This window comes from Protomyctophum bolini, assembly GCF_963924005.1.
Source record: "Protomyctophum bolini genome assembly, chromosome: 13".
Taxonomy (NCBI): domain Eukaryota; kingdom Metazoa; phylum Chordata; class Actinopteri; order Myctophiformes; family Myctophidae; genus Protomyctophum; species Protomyctophum bolini.
Window position 1 is genome coordinate 24,469,891 of NC_137874.1, and position 22,054 is coordinate 24,491,944.

At 41.7% G+C, this 22,054-nt stretch overlaps 1 protein-coding gene across 1 annotated transcript; it reads left to right on the forward strand.

Moving 5' to 3' along the window:
* The first annotated feature begins 7,530 nt into the window (after positions 1 to 7,530).
* Positions 7,531 to 21,362, forward strand: gusb (glucuronidase, beta). The gene is made up of 12 exons (XM_080779811.1): positions 7,531 to 7,799; positions 8,804 to 8,989; positions 10,687 to 10,868; positions 11,281 to 11,423; positions 12,034 to 12,221; positions 13,835 to 13,987; positions 14,510 to 14,688; positions 15,505 to 15,651; positions 16,344 to 16,428; positions 17,697 to 17,873; positions 18,304 to 18,439; positions 19,414 to 21,362. The coding sequence occupies exons 1-12, from the start codon at positions 7,584 to 7,586 to the stop codon at positions 19,563 to 19,565; spliced, it is 1,944 nt and encodes a 647-aa protein (XP_080635937.1). The 5' UTR covers positions 7,531 to 7,583; the 3' UTR covers positions 19,566 to 21,362.
* Positions 21,363 to 22,054: the final 692 nt, after the last annotated feature.

Here is a 22,054-nt window from a genome sequence, read left to right on the forward strand (position 1 = left end):
AGAGGCAATTCCGCTCTGGAATTTGTGCTTCTGAACAAAATTAATGATCGCCTTCCCTTCTCTCAAAATCAAGTGTGGCTTTGAAGCTCTTAAGTTTCTTCCATGATGAGAAGTAGTTGATGAGATGGTGTGTTGGGTTTTCGGAGTCCTTAATAATGGCATTCACTGTTGCTTCTCTTTTAACCTACGGGTCATCAATGGGAATCACTGAGTCCACTTCCAGTTTAGGCCACTCTTTCTCTGGCAAATAGAGGAAATCTGGGCATTTAATCAATTTTCCACGTACGAGAAATTCCTCAGCTCTCAATCCACGTGATGCTTCATCAGCAGGATTGACCTTGGAGCCCACATACCTCCACTGGTCAACATCTGTGGCTTCTCTGATTCCAGTGACTGTTGGCAACAAATGTATGAAAACGTCTGGTTTCATTGGAGATGTATTTGATGACAGTCATGCTATCGGTCCAAAACACAGACTTCTCCAGTTGCCACTGTGATTCCTTTTAAAGCATTCCATCCATTCTGACAGTGAGGACTGCTCCTGTAAGCTCCAACTGAGGAATGGTGCGCCTTTGAGCATGGCATGAACCCCCTCGAGTATGTCTGCATGAACTAACTCCACAGGCTACGCTCCATTTCAGTCAGACAACTCACGAATAGATTTAACCAATATTTATTATAGAATGAGAAAAGTGTGCATACGATATTAGACTTGCGTTCGGCTCTGCTGCATTTTCTCCCTGCTCGGCGCGATTAAACACCATCGTAAAACATTAAGAGCAGGGTGGTAGATACAATAAATGAATGAAACTGCTAGGAGACACAACCAGGCAGCAGATTTGCCAGATCTTGAGAAAGAAAGCAACCAGGTGTAGAACCGTCCCATACCCGACTAGGACTCACCACATGAGAACTTAAACCTACAATATGTAGCCTAATGACTCAATGACTTGAAACAATACAGTTCATTTTGGACAAGTTCATTTTGGATCCATGACAGAACACCAGAAACAAACAATGTTCGTGACAATTTATTGTTCTTTATGTATCTAATAAAACAGCCCCACACTTCCTGAAACATTTCTTGTTTGTCCTTGAGAATATATGCAATCTTTTCCAAAGGTAAACATATAGACAGTTCCCTGAACCACTGTGTAATACTTGGTTTGTCTGGTCTCTTCCAGGTCAATGCCATCATTCTCTTATCTTGTAAAAGACATATCTATCACCCGAGCTGATTTGGCAAAAGATAACCTGGCTTTAACTATAGAACACATACCACATTACAATAGAAGCTGCAGCACTGTCTGCGCATCCGGCTTAATTATCAAAACAGGCTATTATGTAATAATAATAGAACTCAGCAGCATATCAAACTCAATATATTGCATACAACCTGGCCCTTATCACAGCATGGACAGTAGCTGAGAAGCATAATTTAGGCAGCAGTAGCTGCACGTACGGACCGCAAGCATCACATAACCAGGAACCATATGCGGAGGAAGGCAGGAAGAGTAACGCCAAATGGACTTGGACACAAAAAAGCCTTTGCTTGTTTCCATTGTGGTCCACTTTGTAACATGAAACTATATACAAACATACTGTACAAACAAAAGCCATGAAACAAATAATCCTTATTGCGAATGCAGTGAGCACTTACTATGAGACCTAGTATATAAGGCTGGGAGCTATATACATAGGACAAGTGGTACCTTGAGAGAACAGTCCAGAGCATGGGAGATGGGCTATCCAGGATCGGAAGCTAACTATGACTAGTTAGTGTGTAGATGAAGCCATGATTTCAGGTCTTTCCTAAATCTTGCTAGAGAATTTAGGGATTTCAGGGCTGGAGGGAGTGCATTCCACAGAGTAGTGGCTGCGTAGTAAAAAGCATTTTTTTCCCCTTGAGTGTCCTGAAACTGTAACAGATGATGTATATGGATGGAGCTGACCTATTCCGACATTCCATATGTTGATCTGACCTCATCAAACCCTGTACACTCAAGACACATGCCATATATGACCAGACCTCATCAAAACCTGTACACAAAAAATGCTCCGCTGCCACCCTTAGATGTCCATGCTGTATATGGAGCTGACCTATTCTGACATTCCATATGTTGATCCGAGCTCATCAAGCCCTGTACACTCAAGACACGCTACATATATGGCCAATACAGAATTCATTCCATATGTTGATCTGACCCCCAATGCCAAAGAGCCAGCGCTCGCCCAGCAGTCTGCTGTCACCCAGGTGGATGGGTGCACGCGACCTGGCCCTTTGGGGCGAGGTCGCTTCTCCCCTCAGGCGTCTTACTGGTATATCTGTGGGTCAGGATCTATTTACAATAATGTCACTTGTATGCAAATGACAAATCCATATGAGACCTCAATAAATAGCTAGAATAATCAATAATAATATATTGTGGGGGGTCTGATACAAATCAGGAAACAGAGACAGCAGAAACAAGGTTTGACACAGTGGCGCCCTTTCTTTTATTGAACAGAAATTTAAGTAATTAGCACTTTTGTTCAGAATCAAATAATGCATCAACAGTCAGCCATGTGGTCTTCCAGGCGTCTTCACACTGCAGAGGATGAGAGGTAAAGTACAGTGTTAGTTGGGGCCTCAGGCTCCCGTGTGGGCTGTCTACCAACTATACCACTGTCTAAGTTTCTTCTTCTTTTTCCTAGGTTCCAGGAGGTGGCGAGGACGATGTCTACAGGTGGGCTCCGGGGGACGGGGGTTTCTCTTCACAGGAAGTAGTAAAGTATCTGGAGTACTAATACTTGGATATGTCGAGGCAAGTAATCAGAGTAGAAATACTTTATCTAGTGCCAGGTAAGTATGTATGCGTGGGATACTTAGGGTAGGGCAGGGGTGAGTATTTTACAGTAGAGTACTTCAGACAGGGCTTGCGGTAAGTACTTGGAATAGGATACTTCTACTCAAACAATTAACCAATGTCTTTGTTTTTCACAGGGTTAAACGGCTGGGTTGGCAAATAAAGTATCTTCCGCTCAAACAATGAAAATAAAAGTCTGTCTTCATTCACAGTCTTAGGTATACGGAACATAAATGTCCTTCTTTAACCATCAACTGAGGAGAGCGGCCAAGCTCAAACGGTAGGTTTATTAAACAAATGTAGTCTTTTATCCTTAGCTTCTCAACCATGATCAGGGAGTGCCTCTTCAATAACTTAAACAAGTGATAACAAAAAGCTTTCCTTACGACCTTAAGTTGCAGGTGGCTGTTTGGAGATGCAAGGTTTCCATTCCCGCCCACGTCTCGATCCAGCACCAGGTAAGATCCAGGTGAGAAACGAGGTTTCCGTCCGTCACCGTCCAGCCCCACTCCTACTTGCCTAACAGAGTGGAGATACAGGTATGAGGATCAAACTTAAGCATTTAAAATGTTCGTCTAACTAAAGAGGGAGAGGGAGTGCGGGCACTTACCATCCAGAGCCAATATAAGTATGTGCTGCCCATCAGCGTCCAAGGTGAATCAGCCAGTGTCAGTCTCAAGTTCAAGTTTTATACTGTGCCTCTGATGTGCCGCGGCTGGCACCGATTACTAACGAGGGCGGCGGCGGCATTAGCTCCAGCTGGCGCAAGATCAGATTGGGAATGTACACACCGTCTATGACGCGGCCGAGGGTGTCTGGTTGACTTCCGCATCTGGGACGGTGTTTGGCTGGTTACCAAGGAAACGTACTCGTCAGTCTGGTGGTGGTTATGTAGAGAGTCACCACAATATATATATATTTTTAAAAAAAAACAATATACGGTAGGTCAGAACTGGGCCAATCCACCCTATAAAATCGCCATGCACTCTCTAGAACAAAAGCAGGAAAGTAACTTTTGTCCTGACATAGGCTGGAAGATCACTCGACCATTGTTGAGAATATTAAGTGGCAAGCCACACTGAACGATGACAGCTTGTCCCAGGGAAGGGAGTGCCACAGTTGTAGTTGGGCTACTGTATGAAATGAAAGCCCTGGGTAGGGTTGTCTCAGGGAAGGGAGTGCCATGCACAGTTGTAGTTGATGTCACGGTCAAGATAAACTTGTGTTGCACATCCAGGAGTATACGACATTAACGTCAACAATCAACACACAAACAATACACATAAGAATCATAGAATTACAGTGATATTTAAAAGGTCAATAGCAGTGAGAAGCCTTGAACATAGCCAGCCTCTCTCTCTCGAAATTCTATAAATTCGAAAACACATATTTAAGAAGTAGTGAAAATAGCCGATCTACAAGCTCACAATGCGGTGCGAAGGGCTTTAAAAAGGAGTAGAATTTGAAGCCAGGTACAGCACATTTACATACCGGTAGGTAGCTAGCCTAGGACATGCACCTCAAGCATCACACCAAGGTTAGTGGAACAGATTTTCTAAATGTTCTTGGCACTTCCTCGCTCTGACCTTGCAGTCTTTCTGGATGCTACCCTGAATTGTAAATGTCAATTTTTCTAAGGGCTATCCTTCTCTGCAAATGAATTACAATGTACAGTCATGTCAGTTTCAAATCCTCTCTCTTTCAGATTGCAACAGGCGCCGTTTTCTCTTATACTGTGGACTGTACTAGTAAATGAAACAATCTATTTGGGTAATAATGCCCAACGAAAGGGCACCCAAGGTTGCCTTGAGATGGACCCCAATTGGGAAAAGAAAGAGAGGCAGACCAAAGAACACCTGGCGAAGGACAGTGATGATGGAGCTGAAGGAGATGGGTCTTACCTGGGCCGAAGCACAGGCCAAAGCACAAGACAGGATTCAGTGGCAGTGTATGATTGCGGCCTTATGCCCCAACCGGGACGAAGAGGATAAGTAATGTAAAGACCTTATATAAAGCACATCTTAATCAGATTTTTCTCAGCTAGTGAAAATGACTTCAGACAGGAAATTACTTTTGACCTCACTGAAAACATTTGCTTAATGTACACAATGCTGTGTAACTATATGACCTCAGTCACAACTTGAAATATTCGGACTTGACGAGAACACCGTCTGTTACATAATGACCAAGAACAAAAACTAGAGTGAGAACAATGCTTATGGGTTCAAGAAAAGGGCAGCCAAACAGGATGGAAGTGAAAACTGTGAGGAGACATATTCAGTAGAAATAAGAGATGGTTCATAATTAATTAAGACATATAATTAAGCCCTTGTGTTTTTCTGACTTAATAGCTGGTGGCATGCGTAACTTAAACTTAAAATTGGGTTAAATCAGTGCAGCTCCATTTTAGGCTAATTACTAGACTATGCTCCTTCAGATTTGCTGTATAGATTACATGACATTCATGTTACCCAGTGGAATTTTCTGATAACTGATAGTTATAAGCCTCCACCAGACAAAAAAAAAAAAAGTTTATTACTAACATCATTTGATCCATGTTTCAACGTCACTCAAGGCACTTAAGTCCCACTTTAAATGCCCGGCTGTGACAATAAAGATGAACAACTTGATCTGTCTAATTTCACTCAACTTACCACTTCAGGTGTTATTGCTAGCATAGGACACTGCTGTCTGTGAACACCACTAGCAGCTAGAAACCAGTAAACTGAGACTCTAATCTGGCATGCATGCCAAACCATAAACTATAGCCCCAGCTACCTTAGTCATTAGGGCACGTATAAGTGCCCTGAAATTGGTTATGTGTGCCCATAGAGGAGGCCTAATACAACAGAGCAAACATGACAGTTATTTGGCTACTCACAATGTCATACTCATTTGCCGCAATATCATAACAGGGCACTGCAAACGGTATCCGATGGACAGCTTCAATTGTCCTATTAATTTATGACGACAAAGACTGCAAATCTATTCGTGTTTGAAGCAGGTACAATTATAATAATGTCCTTATCAAATGCAGGCAGTCTCAGGTAGCATAAGCTATATAGTTAACATACCAATGTAGATCCTGATCCTTTATCTTGGCCTGCATCTCAGCATCGGAGCATATCCCTTCCTAAAAACACACACAAACAAGAGACACCCACAATTAGTCGGACATGTTCAAAGTTTTTCCAAAGACATTAAATGTTCATTCATGGCACTGACGCCGACCATGCAACTCTTTAGGGATGGCTAAATTGTAAATGTTAATGGTTCTATAAGGGCTTTCTTGCCCCGCTCCCAGCCTTTGCTCATGAGGGTGATCCTTATCTGTAGATATACAGTACACACAGTACAAACTCAACGGTCATGTCGTTTTCAAATCCTCATGATCTTTTGACCTTGGTCTGAATCTCAGCATCCCTTCCTAAAACTATTACCTCCAATTAGTGAGACGTGCAGTGTTTTAATTGGCATTTCTGTAATGCCTATCTCCCATAGAGCTCTCTAGTCTACACTGAGCAAAATGGACCCTTTGATCTTCTATGGCGTCTGCTTTCCTGAAAAACAATTGTCACTTATAGGCCATCCTGAGATAGCAGACTTGACACAAACATGTGGAAAAGATAATAAAATCTAACGAAACCCATAACAGTAGATCATAAAGCCTGTGCAGGTAGACCACAGGACATGCCTCTTTATATAATTTAAATACAAAATATTTTTTTGGCATCTACCACTTGAATTAAGGTGACTTTGGCAGTTGGCACTGCGTGATGTGGCTGCCTGTTGCTGTTGTAACACTTCAATTTCCTCTCAGGGATTAATAAAGTATCTATCTATCTAGACTGATTGACTCAAAAAAGGCCTGTCAGCTCAAACCCAGAATGCAATAAGTAGGGTTCTTCATGATGCTGTTTGAGCCCCAGAATGCTCCAGGCAGTATATGGCCCCATTCTCCAGTGATGCTCTGTACTGCCCCAAGAGAATATGTGCACTTAAATAGGCTATTATTTTGGCTCACTACTGCGGTTAACATATGGTCTACACTAGGCCTAAATAGACCTAAAAGAAAATCACATTAGATGAATTGATTGATTGATTGAAGTATGTATTAACAGATTGGAGAACAACAGTACATTTCAAGCACAACAATACAAAACTGTTAACTGTGAACGACACCATAAAGCATTACACTTGTTACAGCGTCCACCACCATGTTCAATCAATTCATCATAAATCATAAATGTAACAATGGGAACAACTCAAGTGAAGTAGGCTATTCTATTTGATTAAAATTAGTTTAGAAAGTATCGACCAAAACCGAGAATGTTCACAAAACCATTAGATTAGAAGTTAAGTTTGTGTAAACGTTTAGTGGTTTACCTAGCAACGAGCAACGGACTGGTGGTATCTGGCTCCATCTAGTGCTATAAAAAGTTAAGTTAAAAAGTTACTAAATCTTTGGTTTAAACCCTGAAAGGAGAAAAAGCGAATATCCACTATCAGGAAATCGTGCGGAAACCTTACACAAAGATGTTGCAATGAAACGCGATGACCATGCAGTTTTAACGGGCGTCATTTCTTAGATCTTATCCGTTTGGCAGTTTTCCGGGTGGTGAAATCGAGGTTTATTATCATTCATGATGATCACATGACCAAAGATCGCCCATGTGACTGCATCAGCAACAACTTCCATTGGACTCGGCGCTCTCTCATACTTTAGATGTATGCAGGATGATTAGTCCAGGCAAATTACTGATAATTCATGTTTTATTTCAGTCTGCACAATGGGACGCAGGTTACCTGCTCAGCACTGGGATGCTCTTTCCCCGAGAGTCCTCTTCGCGAGAGATCAAAGAGCTAAACGGGCTGTGGAACTTCAGGGCAGACATGTCTCTTAGCAGGAACAAGGGCTTTGAAGAGGCATGGTACAAAAGTCGCTTATCAGAGGTAAACAAAGAACAAGTCCAAAGATCTCCTAAATGTTAAATCTGAAATGTGACACTTATTTGAATGAATAGAACGCAATTCTAAAGTAACAGATGTGTATGCATGGAACATAATAGCACATCTGCAGTAGTGTGGTACTGCTACTGCAGTACCACACTGATCGGTCCCGACTCCATACTAAGTTCCATTGATTACTTTACTAGAGCCTGGTGTGTATCCCGCCGGCGAGGTAATGACATTTAAAAAGTGTAGTAAGTCATTTTCCTTTGTTAAAAATAAGTGTTAAGCATCTCACTCTATTCTGATAGTAAATCATATAAGGACCGTGCTTGTTCAGCTCTTTTAGTAAACAGAAAATACAGCAACAGGTTGGGATACCAATTTGAATTAATCAGGAGAGGGTATATACTCGTACAGAATAGAGAATGAATAAGTGAAATAGGAAGTGAAATAGGAAGTTGGACAGAATTGAAACAGCATCACAATAAAAGTGAAGCTGATGTTCTCCTGGTAGGATGAAATTGGCAACCCACCCTTTAAATTAATTTTCTGTTTATTAATTAAACAACCCCCTGTAGTTTGTTCAATAACAACTAGTCTCCCTGCCTGTCTCTTTAAAACAAAAAACATTGCTATAGTCTATATGTTTACAGTCTGAATATAGAGCTTTAACCTTCCCATTTTGTTTTGTTTTGTTTTGACCAAAACATATTACTTACCCTACATTTTTAAGTGACCAAACAGGTAGGACCAAATAGGTTACATACCAAATAGGTCCTACCTGTATGCATGTGATCAAACAGGTAGGACCAAATAGGTTACATTTTGCACACACTTTAAATGTGTGTTTATACTGTGTACGTTTTTGTACTGCTGAGATCTTGTATCTGAATGGGACTTCCCTGTATAAATGTCTAAAAAGCTAAACAAAATAAAAAAACACTTGAGTTACAAATGCATACATCTGTACAAATCACTCACACGTCTATCTATCTTTGTATCAGAGTGGCCCTGTGATCGACATGCCAGTTCCTGCCAGCTATAATGACATAACCCAGGACCCCAAACTGAGAGATTTCATTGGCTGGGTGTGGTATGATAGAGAGGTGTGGGTGCCCGCCGGCTGGGTCGCGGATGAGGGAACTAGAGTCGTACTCCGAGTGGGGAGTGCTCACTACTATTCGGTGGTGGTAAGTACAGTATGTACGACTGTACGTAAGTGATACGGTGTATGTATGCAAGTCAGGAATTACAAATCCACGGAACGCAGCAAAATCTGGTTGGAACTACCATTTGATATGAGTTTTGCCCTTTTGACACCAATCCACATTCATTCAGTGTACACCAAACTGCTAACATTCTATCATTTAGCTGGGCGAACCCCGCCAAGGACCCCTGGGGTTCCCCGTTAAACCCAATCTATACTTAATCGTATGATGGTGTCAAACTGTCACAAGTGTCGTAAATGCAACGAGTTGTGAGCTTGTAGACGAGATATTTTCGGCATGCGACAGTCATACGACAAGAGCATAAATTAAGCATTTACGCTCCTCTTTCTAATTTCCGGAGCTGTATGAGACTAAACAAATTGAGTGTTCACAACATGTTGCATTTATGAAGGCCCAAGGGTTCAAGTCAGTGTCATATTGGGGCTGCCTGGGAATCGGAAAGTCACCGGCTTGACCCTCAGCCCAACCAGTGTACGTGTCAGGCTGTAAAAGCAATTTCCCCGCTCCCCCGGGGACCAGAAAATGCTCAACTTCCTTTCCCCTTCCTCCTATACGTACGGTACATAATATGAACAATACCATATGTTAAACACATTTGACGTGAAGTGCTTCCAATTTAAACGAAACTCGTCACCTCAGCAGTTCATTCATCCTCCACACACTTATTGAGTAATATATAAATTACGTGGGAATGAAAGTCTCCGGGCTCACTTCAATAGGTCTAAATATTCCATCCATTCCTGTAACCCTCTTAAAATGATGTTATTAGCTGGAATACCCATCCTTTGGTAGTTTATTATTGGGGTCACTGTACATTTGTACATGTGAAATCCGTCCCCTGCATTTAACATCCTAACTAGGGATGTCCCATCATGCTTTTGTGCTCCCTGTACCGCCCTTCCATCGCACAAGACTCAATTACATTCACAATAATACATAAACCTTCACAATAAGATTCACAAACAAATACAATACTGACCACTTTGCCTGCTTGCACATGAATGGGGGGGGGGGTCGACTTGGATCCTTCAGTCTTTCTTGAAAAACCCTTTTTGTTTTCTCTTCTTTTCTCTATTTTACTTTACTTAATTTATTGTATTTAACTTTACTTTCTTCTGCTTTACATTTTATAGTTCACTTGACTTCTCCTAGTTTACTTTACTTAGCTTTCTTCCTTCTGCACAGAGCTCTCTCATGTGATCTGCACAGTGCACTCTCCTTCAATGTAATGAGACTTCTGCCCTCTCTCACTCAGAACAGGTGTAACCAACAAGCTTAATTAGCAGAAGCACAGATGCAACAAAGACACATAATTGAGAACCCTCAACACATAGAACACACTTAGAGCGCCCCCCAAAGGACAAATACAGAAAAATGAAAACCTTGACATGGCTGCAGTAACACTCCCGATCTGCCGATACAGACTTTTCCAATCCGATATTCATATTTTTATAGAACACTTATGCCATACCAGAGGAATCCAGTCTAACCTAGTATCCAGTCTATATAATATTGATACTAGGGATGTTCCAAATCCCATTCTCATTGCACCCATTCTCATTCCGATCATTTGAAAATGACGTGGTCGGCCCCGATTTCCGATCACGTGATCATATCGGGACAACCTTAATCCTAACTGTTATCCTGTCTTCTTGTAGTGGGTGAATGGAGTGAAAGTGACGGAGCACAACGGTGGCCATCTTCCCTTTGAGGCAGAGATAGGGGATTTAATCCGAGAGAACCCCAAAGTACCATGCAGGATCACCATTGCAGTCAACAACACACTTACTCTGGAGACCCTCCCCCCAGGAACCATCCAGCATATGGACGACACCTCCAAGTAACCCGTTCTGTTTGTTTATTACTTACTTAAGAAACTGGTTGAACATCAAACAAAAGCATAATCTTATGGTGTAATAATCATTAATTTAGTCTACATCATTCAAACGTATTAAACAAATTAACCTTACAGGACCAATCAAGATTTGTCTAGTCTCGCATAGCCAGACGATCAGAGATCTCTTCCTGATGGGGAGTTCATTGATTGGGCTTAGATGCCGGAGAAAACCAGTGCTAACAAACCTACTGTTTGAAAACCAATCCTGATTACTGTACAATAGTGTGCAATGTTCACATTGGTTCTACATGCATTTCCATATTGCCCCCATCCACCTTTAAGCCATCAATTGAATTTAGATGACACACTAAGGTTTATCCACAAAACAATAAAACAATGTAAATTGTTTGAACAGGTATCCTGGTGGCTATTTTGTGCAAAGCATCATGTTTGACTTCTTCAACTATGCTGGGATACATCGTCCTGTCTTGCTATACACTACGCCAAAGGCATATGTTGATGACATCACTGTGGTGACTGACATCTCTGAAAATACTGGTAATTATCATTTTTGTATTCATATATTTAATTGTACGTTTTAAGATTAAGAGGAGTCATATCTGATTGCATTAAATTGCCACTCACTTTATGCATGCGCATACCCTCTATTATTAGAATTCCTATCTGGTTGTGTATTTACTAATAGATGTCAATTATTGCTACCCGTCCTATAAATCTCATCCTCTGAGGTTGGCAAAACCTCTTCATTAATATGATGTGATTTGTCTCTCTTCACATCTATTACTGAATCTGTGGTGTTGGTAATGGCTTAGATACAAATATACTGCCTTTGAGATTGAAAGGGTACAGGACAGGTGCTCTCTTGGGTATGTTATGCTTATGTAAAAAAAGCCTGGGTCACAGTTACAAAAACTAAGATGAATTGACATTTCATGACAAAGGCCATTTTATTACAAAATGGTTTCATCAATTTGTTGCAAGAACCACAGCCGTCAGCTGTGGATCGTTTAGTAGGGCTCAGACTTTGCCACTATCAATAAATACAAACGTCCACATGTACTGTATCACTTATGGTCAAATGGAATGATCGTTTGTGACCTGATACTGTATGTTATCGCTCAGACATTTGTTGTCCTCTATGTTCCAGGCATAGTCAGCTACAGTGTATCAGCGGTAGGTTCCCCCACGGCCATTCTGAAGATAACGTTGATGGACAAAGATGGACACACTGTGGCCTTGTCCTCTGGGCCATCTGGGGTGCTCAAAGTGGTGGATGTCAACTTGTGGTGGCCATACTTGATGCATGAGAATCCGGCCTATCTTTACTCCATGGAGGTAAGACAAAATTATTCACATGCATGTCTATTGTCTAGTAGTAGATAATGGCATTATATTTTCATTAAGATCGGGTCACGTCAGCCACTAAAGGGTAAGCAACAGTATGTTCAACATCACCTACCTACATCAACACCAACTGTATTCAGCCCCATGCCAGTAAAAGCTGAATCATTTCCTTTTTTCCTTCTTCTTCTTTTTACAAATATGCCTCACTAAGTACCGGTATTCTGCTAATGCACAGAATATGCTGTATATAATGTATATACTGTATAGGCACTTTCCCAAATGCAATGACCTCAGCACATTTGTGACGATGCATGACGGCTATGGCCGTTTTTAGCCCAAGGAGTGTTTTCCGTGCAAAACAAATGCTTGCAATGGATTTAGAATCATGAAAAACCCCTAGCTTAATTTTGACCCGGCACATGCTACTGAAAGCAGAATGACATTTTGAAGATTTTGCCTTTTTATATAGGTTGTTGATGGTACCCCAACTTTCAGCAGCTGTCACAGATTCTCCTAGACCTAGGGAAACTGAATTTCAGTCTTTGTGAGATGTGTTACTAGACACCAATTACTGAATTTTGGTCATTCAGTAATTGGATTTTATGTGTCTAGTGTTTTGTAGCTGCAGAGAATGAAAATGAGGTATTTATTTATGTCCAAGGACAATCACTTTGGAGACCGTGGGGATGAAAGAAGTAGAGTAGACTAGATTCACACATGAGATTGGTGACGCACCACAAATTTGAAGAGGCTGCAGCAAAAATAAGTTTATGTGGCAGCTTTGTTTCACCACCAGAAACGCAGTGGGCAGAGACAGGTACAGCATGCTTTGAAGAAGTTACTGTAAGGTGGTCGTATTGTTGCATTCTGTACGAGAGAGCTTCACCATTTATATATTGAATGTAATGTTGGCTTCTAAAAAACAAACAACCAAACAAAACACCAGCCATGCAGCAACGGCCCACTCATGTCTTTCCGATGGCCAGTCCACCACATCTACTACCAGCCCATTCATTGACAGCCCATTCTTCCAAACAGAAAAGTCTTATCTAATTGTATTAAACAACGTCAAACTCACCAACATTGCAGCTGTACGAAAAGCTATTATCCTCTTTCTAAGTGTTTGTTTCATAAAAATGTTATGAGCTACTTCCTGTCAAGAAATACCTTGCAGGTGATTTATCTTCTCAGTGTCAGAGTTTGGAAGCGCTTGCTATCAGTAAAGCAACCTCCTGCTGCCTCCCGCATTATGTGCAAATTCAAAACTGGTGGTACGCAGGGCTGTTGAGTGATGTAAATGAGCACTTCCAAACTCCAACACTCCAATCACCTGAAATGAATTTCTTGACAGGAAGTAGCTCATAACATGTCTACGGTGGATTTTTATGAAACAAAAACTTTACAGATTGAAAGAGGATAATCCAAGCTTTACGTACAGCCGCAATGTTGGTGAGTTTGATGTTGTTTAATACAATTACAAAGGACTTTTCTGTTTGGATGAATGGGTTGTCAATGGGAAGTTGCACCTAGTTGGCACCTTGCTGGCAAGATGGCAGCCATGTGAATAAGGTCAATAGCTTATGAACTCTCCCCTAAACCTCCAGGTTCACATGACGGCAGTCCACGAGGGGGGCGCGTACGAAGACGTGTACACCCTACCAATAGGCATCCGAACAGTCCAGGTTACCAGTCGCCAGTTCCTCATCAACAATAAGCCCTTTTATTTCCATGGAGTCAACAAACACGAGGACGCCGATGTGAGTACCACTAGGGAGCAGCAAAGCTTCACTGAATGAATCACCAAAAACCAACATAACCTTAAATCAGTGATTCTTAAACCTTTTCATGTCAAGGACCCCCAAAATGATACTCATTAGCCTGCGGACCCCCCCATTTGAAAATATATGCCAAGGAACCCCATAAGAGAACCATTTTCATTTCAAGGGCCCCCGGTTTGACCTGAATTAGGCTACACTCCCCTATTTAATTTGTGTACAAATCGGGTCCATTTGGTTCTGAGTTACAGACCCATAAGGGTCCATTTGGTTCCTATAACTATCATTTAGCTGGGGACCCATGGACAATTTAGGCATTTAGCAGTGAGGCTGCAGTTCTGATTGTAAAGGGAAGTGCATTCCATAGTTTTGGACCCCTGGGGGTCCCCACTTTTTTTTTTAAAACACATTTATTTTCCTCAAGGCACACTATAAAGACGACGACATGTTCACTCAAAATATTGAATTCATAACAGACTCCCTGTCCTTTTCTGGGTGCTATAGATTCGTGGTAGAGGCTTGGACTGGCCCCTGATTGTGAAAGACTTCAACCTGTTGAAGTGGCTTGGGGCCAACTCGTTCCGTACCAGCCACTACCCCTATGCCGAGGAGATCATGCAGATGTGTGATCGTCATGGCATTGTGGTGATAGATGAATGCCCAGGGGTGGGAATTAAAGACATGTAGGTACCACTGTATACATCTCTGATCATTGTGGTCATCTTTTATCCATTATAGGTTTCTGCATGCCAACTCCCATTTCCTATGCCCAGCTTCGAGGGTTTATGTGAACACAAACATTGGCAGCTGATTGGCTGATCACCCCATAGCGATGATTGGCTGAGCAAAGTAATATTGAGGATAAAAGTGAGGGCAGAAAAGTGAAGACGCCAAAAGTGATTGGCCGGAATAACATTTGTGATGATTTGATTGGCTGAGCATCATGCAATGTGATGTATGATAAGAGCACCCCTCACTTCACACAAGTGTGATTTTTGTTTTACATTTATGAATTTAATTGTTGTGTGGAATCAGAATCTTTTATGTTTTACAGCAAAATACTTTTTAGGTTGCTTGTGAGCATCTACATGAAGTTCAGTTTGCAGTTTTAATATTTACTCAAAACTGTTCATCAAAGCATCAATCAAGGAAACTAATGTTCAAATCGGCTCCTATTTAAATTGCCTTTGAGGAATGAAATCGTGTTCATAACAAGCATCTCATTAGCCGCTACCAGAGGATGGGAGCAATAGAGGAAGGTTGGTGCTTTGTGCACTCTCACACAGATGGTGATGGAGACTGGTTTGTATTGAGGGCCAGTTGGAGCACCCAAAGAAAGACGGTCGGGCAAACCGGAATCCTCAAACATCGTAAATCAACCTTGCAGACCAGCAGATATTACGCTGCTGGTCTGCGGTCTTCTGTTGTAGCAACACTATATGATCATATTTCACTCATTTGATCAGTGGATGTTATAAAAGTATGTTGTATATTTGTAGTCGTAGTTTTAGAAATGCCTCCCTGGACCACCATCTGGATGTCATGGACGAGCTGGTCAGGAGAGACAAGAACTATCCCTCGGTGGTCATGTGGTCAGTAGCTAATGAGCCAGCTGCAGAGATGCCTCCCGCTGGATTCTATTTCAAGTGAGTAACTGGTTACCCTTCAACACCTACCCACGCCCCATCATTCCATTTCAGCTTGTACTTAGAATAGTCTAGACGCCTACAACTGTAAAAGAATTCCAAGCGAGGGAGGGATGACCGAGATATGGTCTAGGTTAGAAATTTTGGAATGCAGTCAGAGTGGTAGAACTGGTGGACAGGTGGAGTCTAATGCCCAAACTACACCAAAAGGTCAGGTCGGGACAAAACATTTTGTAAGGTAAACCACACCAATGCAACTCATTGAGTTGCATTGGTGTGGTTTACCTTTAAAAAAAGAACGTTTTGTCCTGACCGTTTGGTGTGGTTTGGGCTTAACACCTCATCTACACTGCCAGCGATGCGAGCAAGCGAACGATAAAATCTGTTTTTCAACGACCGTTCTGACCTACCGCGACCGTGCAGTGACGTCGTCCACCCCTCCTACATTCTCTCGCAGGGTCTCTATTTGAGTGAGGTTCCGCAGCACAACACTTTTATTGGGCTGCCCACAGCCTGGATTGGACATAGACATTCTTTTGTCCTGCCTAGCTATTGAAGCAGGCAACACACTGGTTGCTTGGTATGCATGTGCTGAATACATATAAGCCCTTGTAGACCTGAAACTACACACAAGTTCATATTTTATATATCCGAGTCCTCACTTGATGTTCTAGCATTCTTTTCCTCCTCAGGACATTGATATCTCACACCAAGTCACTGGATAGTACGCGCCCCGTCACCTTTATCACTGATAGCAATTATGCCAGAGACAAGGGGGTGAGTGTTCTACAGTGTACACTTCAGTGATCTGTTTGTCTGTAATTATTATGTATTTACGATCTGTATATGTAATGGTGTCTTAATTACTCATTATACTCAGAAAATATATATATGTAACATATAGGACTCGCTCTAGTAGTGAATGGCTCACAGCCTCACACCAAAGGTCTCTAAAGTAAACCTTGAACTGGGGAAAACTGCCTTTTGTCACTGCCCCAACCACTTGGACCTACAGCTTTAATAAAGATCTGTTTTCCCATAACATACGCTCAGTTTGATTCCCGGGCTGGCAATGTGTAAAGTTTTCTTGAGCAAAACCCCTAAATGCTCGCCCCCCTGCACTCATCTAGGTGAAGCTAAAAACTGGATTTCCTCTGAGGGATGCAATAGGTCTATCGTAATTATTATTAACAGGCATCCCAGTGTGGGGAACTTTATTGAATATTCACACATTTTATTCAAATGTAGGTACACATATAAGGTTTAGTAGGAGTATGTCTGGTGAGAAAACCAACAGGTTAAAACCTGCCAACCTGTCAAGCAAGCCCATGATGTTCACCTGTTCTAGATTGTACTGCGCTGGACTGTGTTGTAGACAGACATACCTATGCTCTTAGTCTCTGGCTGAAGGTAATAAATAATAGGCCCTGCAGCAGCATGTGGCTCTTTGTCGCCAATCAGTCTCATGGGACCTTTTTCCGCATTTTCACAGAGCTCTTAAAGGAGAATATCACTAATTTCAGCATTGAGATACTGTTTGTGTATTGCTATTGTATCAATTACCTACAAGTTACTTGAAATCAACGTAAGTCCCCATCGTATAGTTTCTAACATTCTAATAAAAAATATACAGAGACTATATTACAGAAACAGGAGATAGCCGTATAGCCTGTACGCTTGCATGTTTGTGCAGGGAATATTTATGGTATACGCCCTGAAAAAGCCTAGACTACACTACAGCACTGTATACCGTAATTATATCCAAAAACACTTGCTTGTGTGTATTTGCGTTATCAAGAAAGACAAATTCGGGTAAATTTTTGTAGAGGGATAGATAGAAAGTGGGCTGATGGTAAATGGGGAGAGAGATGGCAGGTGACACGCAGTAAAGGCCGTCGGGATTGGGAGTCGAACACGCAACACACTGCCAGACTGGATTACCAGCCAAGGTGCCTGGACCGCTGAGCAACGGTCCAGGCCAGTCGTATTCATTTCTAATTTGTTTCCCTGCCATTGTCTTCCCCACCCTACCTTCCCGTCTCCAGGCTCCCTATGTAGACGTGATCTGTGTGAACAGCTACTTCTCCTGGTACCACGACCCGGGCCACCTGGAGGTCATTCCCATCCAGCTCCACACCCAGTTTGAGAACTGGTATGGGAAGTACCAGAAACCCATCATCCAGAGTGAATATGGAGCCGACGTGGTCCCCGGGCTTCACAGTGTGAGGACTCGCTCACACAAACACATTTGAATCCTTTTGGTTTCAGTCGGTCTCCTGAATAGTTTTAATTTAGTTTTAGTCACATTTTAGTCACCTGGAATGTTTTAGTCGACTAAATCTACAGTTGATTTAGTCTCACCAATCGTAAGAAAAACAATCAGTGATCGGGATCGCTCCACTAAATTTCAAAGACAAATGTATTTGTCTCCACTGCATTTCTAGGAAGGGAAAATGTCAATGATGAATTAACCACTTAAGCTCCATTTCAAATGGTGAGAATAGCAGATCTACAAGCATACGTGTCACGATGTGGCACGTTGTGATCTTGTAGATCTGCTGTTTTGACTATTTCAGATATTTTCGGAAAACCATTGCATTTTGGGGGAAGTACTTTGCGAGTGCTGCTGAGCTTTTCTTTTCCAATGTGTAGGATCCCCCCATGATGTTTACAGAGGAGTATCAGAAGATCGTCCTGCAGAGCTACCACGGCGTGTTTGATGAGAAGAGAAAGGAGTACGTGGTCGGCGAGCTCATCTGGAACTTTGCCGACTTCATGACTGTACAAGGTTAGTTAGCGTGGGATCACATCATGACAGCACTGTCAAACCAGACCTGCTACTAGGGATGCATGTACGTACAGCTTTAGCACAGAAGGTTCTCAACCTTTACGGGCTGTGACCCCCCCCCAAAGTAATCCTATTTGAACCGGGCACCCCCCCCCCCCCCCCCCCCCGAGGAATTACATCGTCGTTTCCATAGATAAATATTGTGAAAATAACTGATCTACAAGCTCACAACACCTCGCACTGCGACTTTGCCTGTTTTCTGATATTATTTGGAAATTTGGTCTTAACACAATTTTTGCTAAGAAAGTGTATACCGGTACTCGCCTTTTATATCAAAAACATTGGGGTGCTAAGGACGAGTATAGGCGTCTTTTGGTATTTTTTTATTGATGTAGCCTCTTTTGCAATGTACTCCTTGTTGATTCGCGCATGGGCACTGCCGTTCACTTCCTTGTTTGCGGCTCCAAAAGAATGGCTCGTATCTTCTCATCTAGGGAACTCTCCATGGTTTTGACAAAAAGGACAATGTTCTGTCTTCATTTCTGACTTCAGCATGCCTCTCATTTAGAATATTAACGCTTCTAGAGAGACTTTAGCGTGACAAGCGCAAGGTAAGAATGGAAGATTATGCCTGCCGGCTTTGGGGGGGAACGGAAGGCGGGGCTTTTCAGAGAGCCAATAAGAGTCTGACCCATACTCGGAAACGCTGCCAGCCAATCGCGTAGTAGCGAGCGACTAGCGACCTAGTCATGGAATCATATTCAGGAATCATACTTTGTGTGAAGAAAATAATTGAATTTGTCTTAGTCTTATACAATTGAGTAGTATGCATGTTGCCTTACTGAAAACAGAGGCTACACATTTCCCAATTCCAGTTATATATTGCACTCCGCAGTTATAAGTGAATACATTTGTTTATGATATATACATCATAAGAAGTTCACTGGATCGTATCGGTTTTGTCTTGTCTGCAGGTGTGACCCGTGTGGTGGGGAACAAGAAAGGGATTTTTAGCAGACAGAGGCAGCCTAAAGCAGGGGCTTTCATCCTAAGGGAGAGGTACTGGAGACTGGCAAATGAAACGGGCAGACTGCCGTCCTGGACCAGGGCTCCCTGCCAGCTGTGAGAGGCTCCAAGGTGAAGGCACTCTTTACCTGTCCCCGACTAAGGATTTGTATAGTCCACTATGAATGGCTAAATGTTGTCTATAGTCGACTATTGGACAACTACGGGAGGATAAGCTGATGGGAGAATGCAACAGGAACTTGTGCCTGTAGAGGGAAAATAATGTGATAATCAGTGATAATTGCCTGGCCTTAATAATCCAATCAATTGATATTGTCAATTATGTAATTCTCTTGCCCAATATAAATTACAAGCTTCTTTGACAAATGGGCAAATAGAAACAAGTTATGTCAAATCAATTCAATTTGCAGTAAGCAGACTCCAATCAAGTTATTGAATGATCAGTGAAAACAGCATGCACCTCGCTCAATTTTGAGTGTCATAGCAAAGGGTGTGAATACGTACTGTATGCACAATAAAGTTACTTTTTTGGGGGTATAGTGGAGATTTCTTAGTCAAAAAAATAATTTAATCTATTTTTGAATAAGGCTGTAACATAAAATGTAGTTAAAAATCATGGTTTAAAGTTCTCAGTCGCCATGACTTCTCTGGAAGTGTGTCACTCACCGAAAATAGGCTAGCTTACAACTCATCTGCGACACGTTAGAAACTTGTAGAGTGGCTGGCTCACAACCTTGCCCGGGGAGACCCGGGTACGAATCCTGGGTGTTACATTGGTGCCGTGACCCCGATCCAGAGGGATGGGAGTGGCTCACAGCCTCAGTCTGATGGCTTTAACCCATTCTGGGCGGGAACTCCTTTTGGTGTTTTAAACATATATATATATAATTTAGCTATTGAAAAATAGCAGATCTACAAGCGCGACACCAAGTGGCGCACTACGAGCTTGTCCTAATTTATAAGACAATTTATACATTTGGACGTCGGGCCTAAATGGGTTAAAGTCTAATATCTTCCCAGAGCTATAGGGAATTCCCTTTGGCTTAGTGGTTAAGATGTTGGCAGAATCTGTCTTGAGTGATTAGAAACAGACCTTTATTTCAGGGATTGAAACCATTTATCTAATGCTGGACAACATCTTTGCACATTTCTTGTCTTGTTGATAACTACCATAAAGAAAAGCTAAATGTATTAACAAAAAAAATCTGTGCAAAATGCTGTATGTGTATGCTTATTAAACATGCTCCTCATTTTTACACCCGTCCGGATTATTTTTGCCTACATGCAACGTTCCAATTTATTTTTTCAACATTCCTTTGGGTGACATTTGATGGAGCTGACATGTCATTATGTATACAAAATACGCTAAACAGCTGTGCAACTGCTTTCTCCCATATGTTTTCCAAATTCACTAAACAACTTTCCTTTTTTATAAGGAAAGTATTGCAACCATTGATTGCGACAGCACAAAATGCTCCAACTCCAATTTCCTGTACAAGAAGCTGTCATTTTGAATATCTGAAAATCCCTTGATGTCGTCTCACACCATTTGTATAGACTGAGATAAGCCTTTATATTTCCAGTCCTATAAAAGCATTGGGACATGGCGAGCTGTAAGTGATGTTACATAACAGATTGTGTCTATGTTGAACTTGTTTGCACAAAGTTCCAAGTACAGGTGTCATTTTAACATACTGATATTTCCAGTTTTCTCAAACGGATTTTTTAATAAAATAAAGGTAGACCCGGGCAGCTGGTGTAGTCTGGGCACCTGACAGTGTCTCGCGGGTTGGAGTCCCAACCCAAAAAGTGTTTACAGCAGTTTACAACTGTGTTGTGTCCTGTATGTTGACCATTTTCTTCCTTGAATAAAAGCCTCACCCGATGGTGAGTACAACTGAAATTAAGCCTCCATGTTATTCTTGTGCCACAGGATAGTTTGATTTCTACCAGGAAATATCCCATACAGCAGTGATACTCAACCTCAGGCCCGCGGGCCACATCATTATGACTGGCCCACCAATGAAAATCTAAAAAAAAGAAGAAAAAGAAATCTGGAAAATGAAATAAAAATAAATAAATCTGAATGAAGTTATCTTTAATTACATTATTATAAGTAATACTATTAGAGTTGTACTATTACTCGAACGAAAATAAAAGCTTGGGGGGGGGGGGGAGATGCAATGCAAATGAAAGACATATACTGTGTATCCCTATTCCCTGACATAATTTTATAGCTAAACGGACAGAATTCTATTTTATTTGAATGATGAAACACAGATGCCATTAATAGTTGGAAATGGAAATTGCGGAAATTGCGGAAATGGAAATTGCGGAAATTGCTCTTCAGTTATAGCTATCTATTTTCAGGTAGATTGTTTTATTTTACTCAGTCAGCCATATCACTACTCATTTTTTTTCATGAAAAAGGTCATAGCTGGGTAATCTATTTTCAGGCAAATTGTGTTTATTGTATTTTATTTTACTCAGCCATAACAATTTATTTTCTGTTAACCAACTTGCTGGCTGGCAGGCAGGCAGACAGCTACTCATAGACAGGCAGACAGACAGACAGCTACTCATGGAGAA

What these genes read in the sequence shown, in the direction of transcription:
- gusb (XM_080779811.1), top strand. Translation starts at nt 7,584, where the DNA reads ATGATTAGTCCAGGCAAATTACTGATAATTCATGTTTTATTTCAGTCT. An exon ending in ACAAAAGTCGCTTATCAGAG is followed by an intron (nt 7,800 to 8,803) that starts GTAAACAAAGAA and finishes TCTTTGTATCAG; the next exon opens with AGTGGCCCTGTGATCGACAT. An exon ending in ACAAACACGAGGACGCCGAT is followed by an intron (nt 13,988 to 14,509) that starts GTGAGTACCACT and finishes TGGGTGCTATAG; the next exon opens with ATTCGTGGTAGAGGCTTGGA.